This window comes from Kryptolebias marmoratus, linkage group LG19 (assembly GCF_001649575.2).
Source record: "Kryptolebias marmoratus isolate JLee-2015 linkage group LG19, ASM164957v2, whole genome shotgun sequence".
Classification (NCBI taxonomy): domain Eukaryota; kingdom Metazoa; phylum Chordata; class Actinopteri; order Cyprinodontiformes; family Rivulidae; genus Kryptolebias; species Kryptolebias marmoratus.
Genome location: NC_051448.1, coordinates 7,281,563 through 7,297,541, shown reverse-complemented (window position 1 = coordinate 7,297,541; position 15,979 = coordinate 7,281,563). Strand labels below are relative to the sequence as shown.

Here is a 15,979-nt window from a genome sequence, read left to right as displayed (position 1 = left end):
AAGTAGTTCAAAGTTTAAACTGATATTGTTGTGAATCTTTTGTGTAAACTTTACCTTCAAGCAAACGCCCCCCAAAAGAATATCAACGCCCCCTTTTTGAAAATATTGCTGCCAGCGCCCCCTGTCATCCTCTCAACGCCCCCCAGGGGGCGGTACCGCCCCCGTTGAGAAACGCTATTTTAGGTGTTTCTCTGCTCTTCAGCAGGTCTTCAGGTCCTGCAAGAGCCTGTTAATCACCGATTTATTCAAATCAGGCGTGTCGAAGCAGAGAAACACCTAAAACATGCAGGGCAGAGGCCCTCCAGGATCCGACGCCACTGCTTTAATTCTTAGTAGTTTTAATCAGCAGGTCGTCAGGCTATTTTAAGTCTTTTCAACATTTTAATTTTTTTTTAAACTTTGCCTGATTTTTTTTTTTCACTCATATTTAAGACCAGTAACTGATTATTTTCAGCTGAATGGGTTTGGTTTAACTTGAACTCTGACCTATGAATGATTCAGGCATCAAAAAGGGACATGCCAGCGTTTTGTCGAACAACAAACGACGTGCCCATCAACATTTAAATTGGATTTTTGGGAAGTTTGTGTCTAGCAGCCGGTCACAATTCGTTCCTATTTCCTGAGTTGAATCATAAAAATACCAAAGATAGTTTGATATTTTAGCACCAAGAAGGAGCTGTTGACTGAAATCTTGAGGCACAATCGATGAACTGAAGGATGATGCATCTTTCAGGTCTTATGTCAGGTCCTTGTAGGATTTTATTTTCCTCCCCTGTTCCTTAAAGACTCGTCTTTGAGGTACTGTTCATCTGCTGTAGATGCTTCTTCTTTTCTCCTCTACTTTATATCCCTTTCTAAGCACAGACTGCACAATACGCTGTCATGGTCAGATACAAGGACCGGGCAGAATTTAAGTGTAAAAAAGCAGGTGAGGTTCAAAGAAAAACTTTGATAGATCTTTAGTTGAACAGGACCACTTTAAAAGATTAACAGAAAGTCTTGGAAGTAAAACACAAAGAAAGAAGACATCATTGAGACAAAATGATGATAATATTTGTAAATTATGTTCCATCTCTGTCTCCTTCCCTGTTATGTCTTTGTTTGTTTGTTTTTAATTAATCAGACAAATCCATTTTTGTTATTTTGCAGATCACTACCAATATTTTCCGGGCTCTTCCGCCCAGTGAAAATCCAGATTTCGACCCAGAAGAAGATGAACCCACTCTGGAAGCTTCGTGGCCTCACATTCAAGTAAGTTCTGATGCTTCGCTCTTAATAATTCATAACTGCATTGAGGTAGTCTCATAACTCTTATTCCCGTTTTACTTTTCTTTTCAGCTGGTGTACGAGTTCCTGCTGCGCTTCTTGGAGAATCCGGACTTTCAACCCAGCATCGCAAAGAGACACATTGATCAGAAGTTTGTTCTGCAGGTAGGCACCTTTTTAAATGTATTTTCCCCAGAAGTTGTAGTTTTGGTTTGCATATCTGCAAAATTGATCATTTCTCCCGAGCTTAGCATTCCCATATGTGTTGAGTTTAGCCATATTTGCCGCCACTCGTCACCAGCCTACGGGAAGATTTTTGCAGATGAATCAAACCGTCTGCTCTTCGCTCGCCTCCATATGTTCACGTTTAGCACCCACCTACTGGAGGAATGTTTCACTTGTTGCTTCGCCGTCGCTAACAGGCATTCAAAGGGCCTGGAATGTTGGCCCAGGCCGCACCCGAGGTGCCTGCTCCGACTTTCCATGATGCGAGCGAGTCGTTCGGGGGCTTTAAATAGCCGTCCGCTGTTTAGGCTTTGGTAGGAGAAAAAGTAAGAGCGTGGGCGAAGAGAACAAGGTGGGGGCTTGCCTGGCGTTGAAGGAGGCGGGACAAATCCTGATTGGGTTAAATTATCTGAAGACGCACACGGCGAGGGAGGAGATCCTCGAAGTTCCTCGCTGAGATGTGCTACAAAGGAGGCTGGGGGAAGCCCTGCTCAAGAAAAAAGAAAAAAAACAACAAATTAGAGTAAACTGTCGGTGGCCGCCTGTTTTTTTTTTGCCCCGCTGGTTTATTGGCTCATTTTAGTTTGAGCTGTTCTGGTGAGGCTGGATGGCCGCGGCAGAGAACGGCCATCATCCTGGGAAAATAACCATCTGTGAAACATGTGGTTGGACACGTGATCAGGGTGTGTTTCAGGCCATCGGTTTGCGTGTTGCCCTGTGGGACTTCAGCTTATGGTTTAGCACAATGTGGGCATTTCCAGAAACTTATTAGCTTATATTTTATTTAGTTTTTTTTTTGGTAAAATCCACATTTGATTCACTGAGTTGAATTATTTTATTACGTTTCAAGTTGAGCTGTGATCAAAACTCGTCCTTGCAGAAACAGAAGACACTTCCTGCAGTTTGCAGGGGACAGATGGACAGGAGGACATATTTACTTTTTATTATCATTTTCAGCTCATATTTACTAAAATGCACAGATCCAGATTTTTGTTTTCTAATTCCCATCCACACAGTTTGAGAAAGCATCTCAAGTATAAATGCATATAACACATATACACATTTTTGTGCTTCAACTGGGTGAATGTTTTTTTTTCTTTGTTTTGTTACAAGAAAATATAGATGTAAAGAACAAAATATGATATCTTGACAGAAAGTTCTTCACGATAATGACGATCACATGGCTGTTCTTTGGTCTTGAATGAGAGAAAGAAGTTGTCTTTCATTCATTGTATAAAATCTGTATTTTATTACAGCTTTAAGTCAATCAGTGAAACGTTTGTGTTCACATTAAAGCATCAGTCGAAGCTTCTCTCCCGATAATTAAAGTAATTTCGAGGACAGTTTTGAACCATTATCTCACAATTACACAATGAAGCTGTAGGTTTATATCAGTACAGGTTTCTTACCTCTTATAACTATGAAAGCGTGATCTTTTACACGATGAAACTGAATCCTGAGTAAATATTTGTTCTGTTTGAGCACATCATGTTGTTTGTCGGTGTCTCTTCAGGCCTTTGGCATGAAGTGAGCGTTGGTTGCGTGATGACTGCGTGTCGATCAGGCTCCTGGGAGGACTCGGGTCCTGGCGTGACCCGCTCTGATTGAATATTGATGTTACCTCAGGCACGACCGGCACGTCTGCATCAAACTCTGGCTGCTTTCATTTCATAAGAGTGTCCGTATCCCAGTTTCATTCTCATCGATCCGCTCAGCTCTAGTGTTGATCAGACTGTTTATGTAACTCTGAAAGCTAATTGCACAGAATCACCAAACAATGTTGTTCATGGTTTATAGATTTATTAATTTTACATTAATACGGTTAAACTGGGGGCATTAGATGTGACTCCAACACTGTTGCCACAGGAAATATGTTACACATGGCTACAGAACTGCTCTTATTTTATATTTGAAAATACTTCCATGCTGCAGACATGTTGGCACACTGGGACTTAGCTGATATAAAACCGTAGACTGATCGTTGCAGCTCCTCTGATACCAACCAATGAAGAAGGCCTTGATCGGTACTCCAGTTCAGTACTTGTAATCTGCTCGGACGTCCATACTTTACGTTATTCCATTCGAGTCATAATTATTGAGGTGTTCCTCCCCTCACTGATTCAATTAAGTACTTGTCTTCATGTCTGTTTAACAAATTGTGAACTTAGGTTTACTGTCTTTATGATATCAAACCGCCTATTAATAATTAGGTTTTTAAAACTGATGTTGAGTCCAGCATCTTCCATCCATCCATCTTGTCTGTGATCGGGTCGTGGAGACAACAGGTCCAGGAGAGAAACCCAGACCTCCCTTTCTCCTGCTCCTCCCGGGGGATTCCAAGGCGTTCCCAGACCAGAGAGGAGACAGAATCCCTCCAGCAAAGTCTGCGCCGAGGTCTCTTCCTTGTAGGATGTGTGTATAAACGCTCCGGTCTGTTGGGCCGTGCACGGAGCCCTGCGAGACTCTAACTGAGCCTTAATGCTGCAAGCGGCGCAGCTTTGTAGTTTACCAAAGTCGTATTAAAACATTACGACTTCTTACATATATAAGGCGCTCCGGATTATAAGGCGCACTGTCGTTTTTTGAGAAAATCGAAGGCTTTTATGTGCGCCTTTATAGTCCGGAAAATACGGTAATCCATATCAGCACAGAGCAGCAATAAAAAAGAAACGAGCGCCGTCATAATAAGTGCCTTTTCTTGGATATATGCGGGGTTAAATACAGACCTTCAGCCTTGTCACCAAGGTGCTCGTAACATGTAAACAGAAGATGAGCACTTTTTGATTTTTGTGGCGTTTGCTTCGCTACCTTCAGCCCTCTTATAAAGATGAGTCATCACGTTACTGCAAATAGCTGCTTTGTATCAGAGCTGTTTACATTACCGAGCGCTCGGGTGTGTGTATGTGTGTGTGTTAAATAAGATGGAAGTAGCTGGTAGACGGCAGGTTGGATTATTCAGATGGACAGATGGCTGCTTTACAACCAGCACAGCTCAATAAAGAGACAGGAGTCATTTTAACAAGCAACAAATCACTTTGATGAATGAAGCACGTCAGGACGTCAGGGTTCAGTCTCATCTCTGTATGAAGTCCTAACATTTCTTTGGAATGCATATCGCCCGCCGCCTTTCACGCCAGAGTTTAAGACTAAAATCTTTGCAGAGTTATGGCCAACTTGCAGCCATCTTTGGGCCTTAGCTGCAGCAGCCATCTTGATTGGGCTTGACTCCAGACATCTAACAGTGAGTTTCGTTCAAATCTGTCAGTGGTTCACGAGATATTTTGCTCCCGTTTTACAAACGAACGCACGAAAACATTATAGCCTTTTTTTTTGGCCTTCGGCGGTGGGCGATTACGTGAACCCGCCGAGCATTTTAATGATTGTGTTAATACGCAACATCTGTATCAGTAAAAACCTATCCGTACCGTAATAACAGTCTTTATAAGTACAATTTGTTTAGTTTTTTTTAAAAAAGAGCCTTCCAGCAGGATCATCTGTTAGTGCTCAGTCCAGAGGAACCTGGATGTGATCTCAGCGGCGTTTCACTAACGAGCCTTTTCCACTACCTGTCTTCACATTCTTCTTATGTACTACATGAAATAAAGACTTCCCACACCATTAATAGGAGTAATTATGTAAATCAGTTTATACCACAGTAAAGGGACAGCACTGATGAAAGGTGTCAGCTGGATTTTAGCTCCACAGGTGATTTATGAGCCGAGGTGTCGAAGCATTTTTTTACAAAGAGGGGAAAAAAATTCCTTCCTTGGAGTAAAGTTTCATCATAAACATCTGACTAAAGACCACATTGACTGTAGAGCTGCAGAGTTTCTGAACACGAAGCCGCTGAGGACTGACGTCTGTTTCGTCTTCGTCTCCGCAGCTACTGGAGCTGTTTGACAGCGAGGACCCGAGGGAGAGGGACTTCCTGAAAACCATCCTGCATCGGATTTATGGAAAATTCCTGGGCCTGCGAGCCTTCATCAGGAAGCAGATCAACAACATCTTTTTAAGGTGACTTATCCATCAGCAGACGGGGGGGATGTTTGGGGTTTCGTTTTCAGAGTCTGTCCGTCCTGCTGTGCTTCCTCGTGTCGTCTTATATTTACTAGGACTCAAATTCTCCCTCTGAGAAGAGACTCGTCGGCTTTAAAACACAAACCGTAAATGAAACAAACGGGCTGAGGCTGAAATAATGCAAGGTATGAAGAAATGCCTTCAAGACAAATTGGTGTTTGACATGAATATTAAAGCCAGACGAAGCAGAGCACGAGCTAAAAGCAGCAAGACGAGCTAAAGAGGCTAGCTGGAAGCTAAAGATGAAAGGTTGTTTAAAGGAGCCACGGTTTTAAACAGATTTTTGTTTCAAACCTGTTAAAAATATGAGTCGGGGCAGACGACCACACCAAAGATTTCAGCTCAGAGTCTCTAAAGTTTACAGATGGATCCATTTTTGTGTCGATTATCTGTGGCGGCCATCTTGAATCAACTCCAGAAGTGAATCAGCTGTAGGTGAACATGTAACGGTTGCTTTCTGAGGGTTTCATTGAAATCTGTTTAATGGTTTGAGAAATTTTGCTAACAAACAAACACACACACACCCACACACACACACACACCACACACACAGGCACAACACTTAGTTTATTACATCCAAGCGGTCCTTTGCTGTGCTGATATTGCGATGACGATAAATGATCGACGCATTGTTCAGCCCCTAATAACAAAACAAACAACTTTTCTTTGTGTCTGGAAGTTTTAAATCCAGTCAGTTTGATAAGTGTTGCTCCTGGGTCGAACACACATCTGGAAACAGCTGCGACGTGTGAGCCGCTCTACTGATGAAAGAGTTCATCCGGCTGCAGCCGCTGATTTCCTGGAATCGCTTTTAAAAAAAAAAAAAAATCCTTTTCACTCAAATCTGCTTTGATTTTGTCCCCCAGCAGCAGAAATGCGTCCATGAGACCTTCAGTAAATCACATTTGTTAACGTCGGGCCAACATGAGTCACAAATAAACCAACAAGGTTTAGAAATCAAGTAGTTTTTGATTTATTTTTATCTGATCTTGACAGCTCTTAAAGGCTAAATGTGATTTTTTTTTTTTTCTTTTTTTAGCTTTTCTTCCATCTGATGGCTCAGTTGTTGATTTAAAATGAGCTTTTCTTTCGTCTTAAAGGTCATTAGTCTGAACGAAAACATCATCGTTTTGTTTCACGTCACTTGTCTCGGTTTCCTGCAGCGAACCTCCTCTGAGCGGCGGCGAGGGCGGCGCCTCGCGGCTTTACAGCTCCTGTTGCTGCGAGACGGGGAGCGCTCGCCGTTTTCTTCCAACCCGGCGAGGTGACAGAGCGGGCGCCCCCCCCGCCTTGGCCATCTGCCACCGGGGATAAAAATAGCGCCTCGGTTGTCGGGCTTGGTCGGTGCGTGGCAGCGTTGGCACGGCGAGGCGGAGGCGTGCGGATCGGGGCCGTCGTGTCGTTTGTTCTGTGATTTAACAGAAGCGTCGAACCCTAACCGAGTCCTGTGAGCTCTTACGTGTAAAAGGTTGGTGTTAGTCCGTGTCTCATCATTTTCCTCCTGATTGTTTCAGGTTCATCTATGAAACCGAACACTTTAATGGTGTCAGCGAACTGCTGGAGATTCTGGGAAGGTGAGCTAAAGCTTAACGATTCTTAATTAACTCACCACACAGGGGGAGGGTTTGATGCTTTCTTTTACTAGTTTTGTTGGTAAATGAAACTATTTTGTCTAAGTTTTATCTAATTGAATGAAACTGTGACAGATGGTTGATTCTGTAATCTGTTCTGAATGTTGGACTTTTCACTGCCACCCATGCTCTCCTGTTTTTGTTTTTGTTTCCAGCATCATCAACGGGTTTGCGTTGCCCCTGAAAGCGGAGCACAAGCAGTTCCTGATGAAGGTGCTCATCCCGTTACACACGGCGAAAGGACTGGTCTTCTTCCACGCGCAGGTCGGAAGAAATGTTCTCCTGTTTGTGTCGTTGAGCTCAGCTGAGTTAGGCTCCCTGACGGCCTTCTCTCTGTATTTTTACACCATCTGGTGGCTGAAAAATGAAAACACAAGTCTGTTTTTTTTTGTTCCCCCCCTCATCTGTGACCCTTCAGCTGGCTTACTGTGTGGTCCAGTTTCTGGAGAAGGATCCCACGCTGACAGAGCCGGTACTTTTGATTTATTCTTGTTTTTATTTCCTCCATCCTTCCATTTTAAAGCCCTACATCAGAAACTAGAAACCCCCCGTTTGAGCAGACGTGTTGTCTCTGCAGGTGATCCGGGGCCTGTTAAAGTTTTGGCCGAAGACCTGCAGCCAGAAGGAGGTACCCTGCAGATCTCTTTACGCCGTGTTGGCTCGTGAGCGTGTCTGCAGCGTACGGCGTGTTGACCTTTAACCCCCCCTCCCCCTCAGGTGATGTTTCTGGGTGAGATTGAGGAGATTCTGGACGTCATCGAGCCGACGCAGTTCAAAAAGATCCAGGAGCCGTTGTTTAAACAGATCAGTAAATGTGTGGCCAACCCGCATTTTCAGGTAGGAATGAAAACTTTCTTTCTATTTTTGAAGTTCTTTTCCCTCCATTTTAATTACATCAACACAAAGTGACGCCTTTAAACAGTTTTAGAGCAGAACAAGTACTTCTTTAAAATACTGCCATATACTCTGCTTTAGTGCATCTTTATTTAACTTTCATTTGAGAAGCAAAATTAGACTCTGTACATTTAAAAAGTCTCAAAGTCGGCACGTTTAAACACCTTTTTCCCTAAATCCATAACAGTTTTAGGAGCGGATAGAAGGAGAAAGTCCTAAACTTGGTATTTACTGAATTTATCGCTAAAATAACGTCATTTTTTTTCAACGAATGCGCTCCTCTGGGCTTCTTCATTCCTCAGATATTAATATTTTCAAATCCTCAGTCTTAAAAGCTTCAAATCGATCCGTAGTTTGTTGATATTTGGAGATTTATCACCTGGCAACCAGCTGGTTTTTAAAAACCTTCCTCGGTCTGCAGCGACGGGAATCCCAGCTCTGTATTCAAACAGGAGAATCCTCGAGCTTCACAACGACGCCCAACATTATACGAAGGGATTTCCCGGCGAAAAACGGTCAGTTTCAAAGGATTAAATCTAAAGACACACCTGTTAGAAAACTTTAAATTAAAGGTTGATTATTCGCCTCTTTGTGGACTCGATATGGCGTAAAATCAATGTTTCCATGTTTTTCCTGCCGCATTCTGACTCATCTTTCCGGCCTGGATCACGAGTCTTTACCCATCTGCTCATCTTTATGTCCCCTTTTTTAAAGACGTGCCGTACGGGTTTTCCTACTTCCTCACCGGCTCCTCAGAACCATCCGTCGTACAAACGTCCACACCGGCAGGGACAGCTGGGAAGGAAAAATGGTCCTGCTTTTTATCCACGCTGCCCGCTTCAGAGCTCCGACCAATCACACGCAAGTTCTCAGACAGGAAAAAAAAGACGTTCTGCACGGGTGACGCTTTGAGAAGAAGAACAAGAACCCCCGAAACGGGCGCAGACCCAGAGACGGAACAGCCTGAAGGACTTCCAGGATCCACGTGTTTTTTCAGCCTTGAAGGAAAGCCGAGGCCTGATTCAGATATAAAACTGATCCTGGATGTTTCAGATCTGATTGTACCAAACAGACATCGTGAAGTGCAGCAGTTTTTTGGTTCTTTGTGTTGTTTTGTGTCTGCATTCTCGGCTCCAGTTCCCTGTTTGTGGATCGGTTTTTACTCTTCACCCGTCTGTCCTCGCAGGTAGCAGAACGCTCGCTGTACTTCTGGAACAACGAGTACATCCTCAGCCTCATCGAGGAGAACATCGACAAGATCCTGCCCATCATGTTCGGCAGCCTGTACAAGATCTCCAAGGAGCACTGGAACCAGTACGTGCCGGAACATAAATGAAGGCTTCTTACAGGAAATAAAAGTCCAGAACCTGCGGAAACACACGAACACGTTTCAGAAAGGCCTCATTTCACACCTGATTTAGCTTTATAACTCATTTTTCTTTCTACATTTTCTGCCTTTCTCAGAAACAACTGCTACTTTTATACAAACAGACACACACATGTATATATTAGATCTTTGTTGGTGTAGAAATATCCTTACAAACCCATCAAACTGTCTTATGTTTGAGTTTTTTATAGTTGTAACCATCATATCAGTCGATTCTGTTTTTCATTTTCCAACGAATACAAACAAAACACTTTTATTTCTTCAATTTATTTACCTTTTTATGCCTAAAGGCTTTACATATAAGAGCTCAGAGGCTTAAACTGAAAGTCTTCCTCTGAAAACAGCCAGCTGGACCCAAATTAGGTGCAAAAGCGGCAAAAATGTAAATATTCTTGAATAAAAGCTTGAAAATGAAATCCTAAAAACCCCTTTTAACGTTTAAAACAAAGTCTGATCCGTTTGGAGCTGAATATGAAGAAAGTTGAGGCTGTTTTAAAGCACCAGAATTATCAGAATTACTGAAGGTTAGTCAGAAGCTGCACAGAGGTGTGACGTTTCTGTGTGTGTGTGTGACAGGACCATCGTGGCTCTGGTCTACAACGTGCTGAAGACGCTGATGGAGATGAACTGCACGCTGTTTGACGAGCTGACATCCTCCTACAAGACCGACCGCCAGCGGTGAGTCCAGAACCGGCAGCTTCGGGGTTTTCGAACGGAACGAAATGAAAAACGACGGAGGTTTGGTTCCTTTCAGTCTGGAGTTCGTTCTGTCGTCAGCAGTTTGGTAACGAGCTGCCACGTTTCCAGAGGGAAGCTGCTGCTTCCTGAGCGAGACGGTTCCGTTTTCCAGGAACCGTTCCCAGACTTCAGCTTCCTGGTCGATCAGCCGTTCTTGTGGTTTCTCCTCGTTAAACCTAAACCCGTCTGTCTGCTTCTGAAGCCACCATCGAACCGCCTTTCTGTCTGCGAAAACAAACAAAAACATGTTTGTTCCTAAAGTTTAGACACCCCTGCCCTCCAGGAAAGTGAAAGAAAAAAACACGATGAGCCAAACTTTTCTTCTTCAGGCTTTTGTGTCGGACAGTCGTGGAGAGAATCTGCAGAAATGTCACTTCGGAGGTTTGTCCGTCCCCTCGGTGTCCCCTCGCAGGTCCTTGTGAGAGACGTTTGACGCGTTTGTCCCGTGGCTTAAAACAACCACAGCCAGCTTGGTTTAAAATGGCCGCCACAGCCAACCAAACTCAAAAAGAACCCTGCAAAGATGGCTACAGTTCAGTCAGTTTAAAAGATGTTCAGCTAAGATTTTGGCGCGGTGGTAGCTGAGACTGATCTCCAACGGACGCTCTGAGCGCTGACGGATCGCACAAAGTGATGCACATGGAGTCAGATCTGTCTGTTAGCAAAATATCTCCTGAACCACAGGATGGATTTTAATGAAACGTTCAGGGGAGTCATCATTAAATGTGCGTCCACGACTGATTCACTTTTGGAGCTAATTCAATTTAAGATGGCCGCCACAGCCCACTGACCTCAGGAAACCCAAAAATGTCTCTAAGTCAGACAGTTTTACGGATGTTGAGGTGAAATTTGGCGTGGTAGTAGCTGAGAGTCCTCCTCAACACACGCTCTGATCAGAACAGGGTCACATGAGATTTCAGTGACTTTCAAGGTTTGACCAAAATGGCCGAAACTTCTCCTAAAGATGGTCTTAGTTTAAAACACTAAAGGACGCTGGGTGATTCCTGTAAGTGCTTTTTTATTTTTTATGTAGTTTTAGTGGGTTGGGTGAAAAAGCCACCGTATGGATGGGGTCAGCTGTTTTTATTTATATTTATATTTTATTTAAAAGCGACTCGTCGTGTTTTTCCCAGGGAGCAGAAGAAGGAGCAGGAGAGGGACGAGCTGTGGAAGAAACTGGAGGAGCTGAAGCTCAGCCAGAACAACAGCCACCGGCTCCCTGCTGTCCAGAACAACAACAACAACAACAACAACCAGGAGGAGGACGACGTCATCCCTGATGCTGCACCTGCTGCTGACGCCGCCGCCATCAGCACGAGCGCCGACGACCACGCCGCTGCCAGCGAAGACGCCCGACGTGCCAAATGACAGCGGATGTCCGGTTTGCCGCAGCGTTCGGGCTTCAAAAGATGTAACACAAATTACACCTCAGCAGTATATTAAATCTACTTAGATTGAATTAGATGCCAGCAGTTCATTGGCAGAAACAAAATATATATATATATAAATTTATATATTTGAACTTAAAAAAAAAAGACTTATTTTTGATGTGACAGTGTTGGCTGCAGTTTCTTGTTTCTGTCCGATCGACGACGCGTTTAGTTTAACTGATTCTGTTTATTTTTCCTTCTTGTGTTCAGCGTATGAAACGTGGGCGGCGGGGAAATAATGACTTGAATTTAATGTTTCCGACTGCGCCGCGCTTAGAAGAAGCCCTACAGCTATTTAAAGATGTCTATTTTTAATGTGCTTTTTCCTCGTTCGCTGCCAACTTTTAGGTGCAAACCTTAAAAAAAAAAAAAAAAAAAAAAAAAACCCAACATAAAGGAACTCAGATGCTGGGAACGCTTCGTGCAGATGGGACCAGACCCAAATGAAACCAGAAATCCGTATATATATAGATTTATATTTCTACAGAGACTCGTTTATGTGCAGGAGCAGAAGACGCTTTGAGAATCACGGCCTAAAAAAAAATTTATTTCAAAGCTAATAATCTCATATGTATAATAAAGTGTCCGACGCTCGATTTGAAGCTGATTAAAAAAAATCAAGAAAAATGTCACCTTTTTTTTAAAAAGGTTTTTGTGTTTCAGGTGTCAGTAATTATTCGCAATAAAATGATTTTAAAAAAAAGAGGCTTTTCCTCGGAATAGTTCAGCGTTTTGGGAAACGAATTGAGAGCCTGACGTTGCCCTGAGATGAAACAAAATAAAAAAAACGCACACTAATGACCCTGTGGTTCAGTTAGAGCAGGTAAATACTGACCACATGATGAACTGTTCCTTTCCAAACAGCTCGTTTAAAAAGACGACGTGTCGTTGGATCACAGTAATGAGAGGCAGGATTTGTCGGCGCGTCTATCTGGGCTGGATTTATTAGGTTCGGAGGCTATTTAAAGGGGAAAAATGCCACTTGGATTTGGATTTTCTGTGCACTCAGTGACACGTTGCTGTTTCCAGAGACGTACCTGGAGCCTTTAAGATGCCCGGGGGAAGTCGAATAAGGCAAAAATCTCCCAACAAGGCGCTCCGTGATTCCTCCTCCTGCGGGAGCTTGTCCAGGATCGTAGGAAAGACTTCTGAGATTGTTTTTTTTTGTTGTTTTTTTTGTCTTTATTGTGAAACCGGATCGTCTGAACCTCGGTGTCTGGTCTGCTCTGCTCGTCCGTCAGGTCCAGTCTTTTCTGATGCCTTTGTGTCAAAAACAGCATTCCAGCCTCTGTGAACTTTAAAGAAACTGTATGGGGGAACCTGTTTTGTAATCACAGATCTTATTTAGGTTTCACCGACAAATAAAGTCTACTTTATCTTTCTACCTAAAGCTACAGCAGCCTGTTTTTCTTTTTAAACCAATATACCACTGAGTTGTAGTTCATCATGTTGGTCAGCAGAGGGCGCACTGATGCTTTCAGGAACGATCATCAGTAAATTTTTTATATTTACACAAACGCTAAAAAGCAAATTAACTTTTGGAGGCAGCCTTATTCAGCCAGCGGAGCTTAGAAACCACAAAAAAATGGCTGCAACTCTAAGTTTTACAAATATTGATCTAAAGTTTGACTTGGTAGTTTGATGAAACTTTCAGGAAATGATAACTGGGTGTGCCTCTTCAGCTGGTTAACCCAACTTTAGATGGACGCCACAGCCAACTGACCTTAGAAACACAAAAGTCGTTGCTTTATCGTCCATTTTACAGAGATTGAGCTGGAGTTTGGTGTGGTAGTAGCTGCGAGTCGTTCAGTAGCTCATCAGATATTTTGCTAACCAGATGCTCAACAGAAGATGATCGTCTGGCCTGAACGCTGTCTTTACCCTCAGACCGACGTCTCTTTTCCTGATTCTCTTTTGTGTTCGATGTTTTTCTGCAAGTTAAATTCAGAAGTAAGAAGTTTCCTTCAAGCATCAAAGCTCTTCGTCGTCATCTGGGCCAACATTTTGTTCCTCAGCGGCCACACGGAGTCATTTAAAGCGAATTAATCTGCGAGACGTTTTCTCCCACTTCCTGTTCGGACAAGTTGGAGCATGTTTGTTAAAGATAACGTCTCCCAGATCCCCTCTATGTAAAATGGCTCTTCAAACAAAACGTGTTGCTTTAAAATATGCAAAAAAAAAAAAGTCTCTAGGTATGAAAACACAAACCGTGACTTACCAGACTGTGTTTTCGATGTATATGTCCAAGATGTTTCATTTAGACGTCAGTTTTGTTGATAAAATGCAGGTTTCCATCAACTTATTTTAAAGTTGTTTTTATTTAAGCACATTGAGCTCTCATGTTGCTCGTGTGTGCTCTACTTTTACGTATTACTGTGTATATTCCTTATTTACAGCGCTGTGCAAAAGTTCATTTCTTCATATTTTGTTTCTATGTTTTGCCATCCGTCCATCCAGATGCTCAGAGATCTTCATCGTCCGTCTCCTTCACAGGTTTAAGACTGATCTACAGGAGGGGGGGGCCTTCCAGGCTCACATTAAAACATCAGACCAGAGTTTGAAACGAAGACTGCTTTGACCTTTTGGCTCAAATCTTGAAAATGTGGGTTTTTTGTTTTTTTTTGGTTGTTAAACACAGATTGCCTCCATTTTATGCATTTAAGGAAACATTTGTAGGATACACTTCCACATTTTATTATTTGACCTGCTCGAGTCAAATAATATGTTTTAAAGAAGTTCAAGGCTGACGTGGAGACGTTACATCGCTGCAGCTAAAAACAGTTCGTGATTCTATTTTAAGCACCTGTCTGTTCAGGATCATCGTCGTCATCACGTGGCTGTTCTCCGTCACCAGGAGAACACAAACGACACAAACACTGACTTGTTTCTTGGAAACCTGGAGCTGTCGTCAGAAGAGACGAGTCAGCAAACGGCCATTTCTGTGACTTCCTCCTGCAGACGTTTTTTTCCTGCTTCGCTCTGGGCTCCTCCTACAAAGACCCTAGGTCCGTGATCTGGGTGGGTGGGGTCACCATCCGCATCCAGCTCCAGGACTGAGGCTGGAACCTCAGTTCTGACCTGAGACGAAGCAAACAGCAGAACGCCGCCATGAATCGGAAACCTGCCAACTCGTTTATCGCCCACCGCCGAAGGCTAAAGGGCGATCGTGTCTTCGCCCGTGTTTGCGTTCGTTTGCCCGCAGCATTGGCAGCACATCTCCCGAACCATTTTAACAGGTCTTTAACTTGCAGGACGTCATCATGACATGATTGACACAAAATGGCTGCAGGATGGGCAAATCTTTTCCAACTTTAAGATGATAATATCTTGACACCTTCAACCACCCACCACAGAAGAAGTCACACAGGCGGACGCGGCGGTGAAGTGAAACCATTGAAATAACCGAGGACCGAAGCGTCACTTTAAAGCCCCCGATGCATTCGGACTCTGCTGACGGTCCTTAAAGAGGCGCTTTCAGCTTTGTGCTGCCGGTGATGTAACCTCCCGACAAAAGGCCGCATTGATGAGCGAAGCCACAAAGCGGCTCAGTGTCCCCCTGACCCCAGATCCCCCCGGTACCCCCGTCGTCCAGATCAGCTGCAGGCTTTATTGGCCTTTCACCCCCCTCCCTGAGCTCTCCGCAGGGCTTTGTCGAGAAGTTTACCCACAAAGTGTTGCAAAGATCTCAAACAGAACGCCGTCGGGTACCTGAAGTAGCCAGACGGACCGGTGATCTTTGGACCCGTTGATGACAGCAGAGTGGAAACGGCTCCAAACTACGTTCTCCGGGGTTCCTCACCACAGCTGCTCGGGTTCTACTTCAAATGTCTTTTAATAGAAATGAACAAAATACTGAATTACAGTGCGGGTATTTCATCATAACCTGAGTAAAACATTGATACCGAGGAACATAATGGAATACCAGGGAACATTAGGGGGTAACAGGGAAACATAAGGAAACACCGGGGAACATTAGGGGGATACCAGGGAACATTAGGGTGTTATTAGGGAACATTAGGGGGTTCGGGGAACATTAGGGGGATACCAGGGAACATTAGGGGAATATCAGGGAACATTAGGGTGTTATTAGGGAACATTAGGGGGTTCGGGGAACATTAGGGGGATACCAGGGAACATTAGGGGAATATCAGGGAACATTAGGGTGTTATTAGGGAACACTAGGGGATACCAGGGAACATTAGGGGGTTATCGTGGAACATTAGGGGGATATCAGGGAACATTAGGGTGTTATTAGGGAACACTAGGGGATACCAGGGAACATTAGGGGGTTATCGTGGAACATTAGGGGGTTCGGGGAATGTTCGGGTTGA

The 15,979-nt window shown here is 43.7% G+C and overlaps 1 protein-coding gene across 2 annotated transcripts in view; it reads left to right on the top strand.

Moving 5' to 3' along the window:
• Window positions 1-12,033, top strand: part of ppp2r5a (protein phosphatase 2, regulatory subunit B', alpha isoform) — a 42,130-nt gene extending 30,097 nt beyond the window's left edge. The window contains exons 3-13 of one of the 2 annotated variants that reach the window (XM_017411923.3): window positions 1,150-1,251; window positions 1,339-1,431; window positions 5,375-5,505; window positions 7,083-7,142; window positions 7,355-7,463; window positions 7,618-7,671; window positions 7,777-7,827; window positions 7,917-8,036; window positions 9,280-9,407; window positions 10,057-10,158; window positions 11,352-12,033. In XM_017411923.3, the coding sequence (XP_017267412.1) occupies window positions 1,150-1,251; window positions 1,339-1,431; window positions 5,375-5,505; window positions 7,083-7,142; window positions 7,355-7,463; window positions 7,618-7,671; window positions 7,777-7,827; window positions 7,917-8,036; window positions 9,280-9,407; window positions 10,057-10,158; window positions 11,352-11,586 (1,185 nt within the window). In that variant the 3' untranslated portion in view covers window positions 11,587-12,033. The other variant, XM_037981401.1, reaches the window with a different exon arrangement.
• Window positions 12,034-15,979: the final 3,946 nt, after the last annotated feature.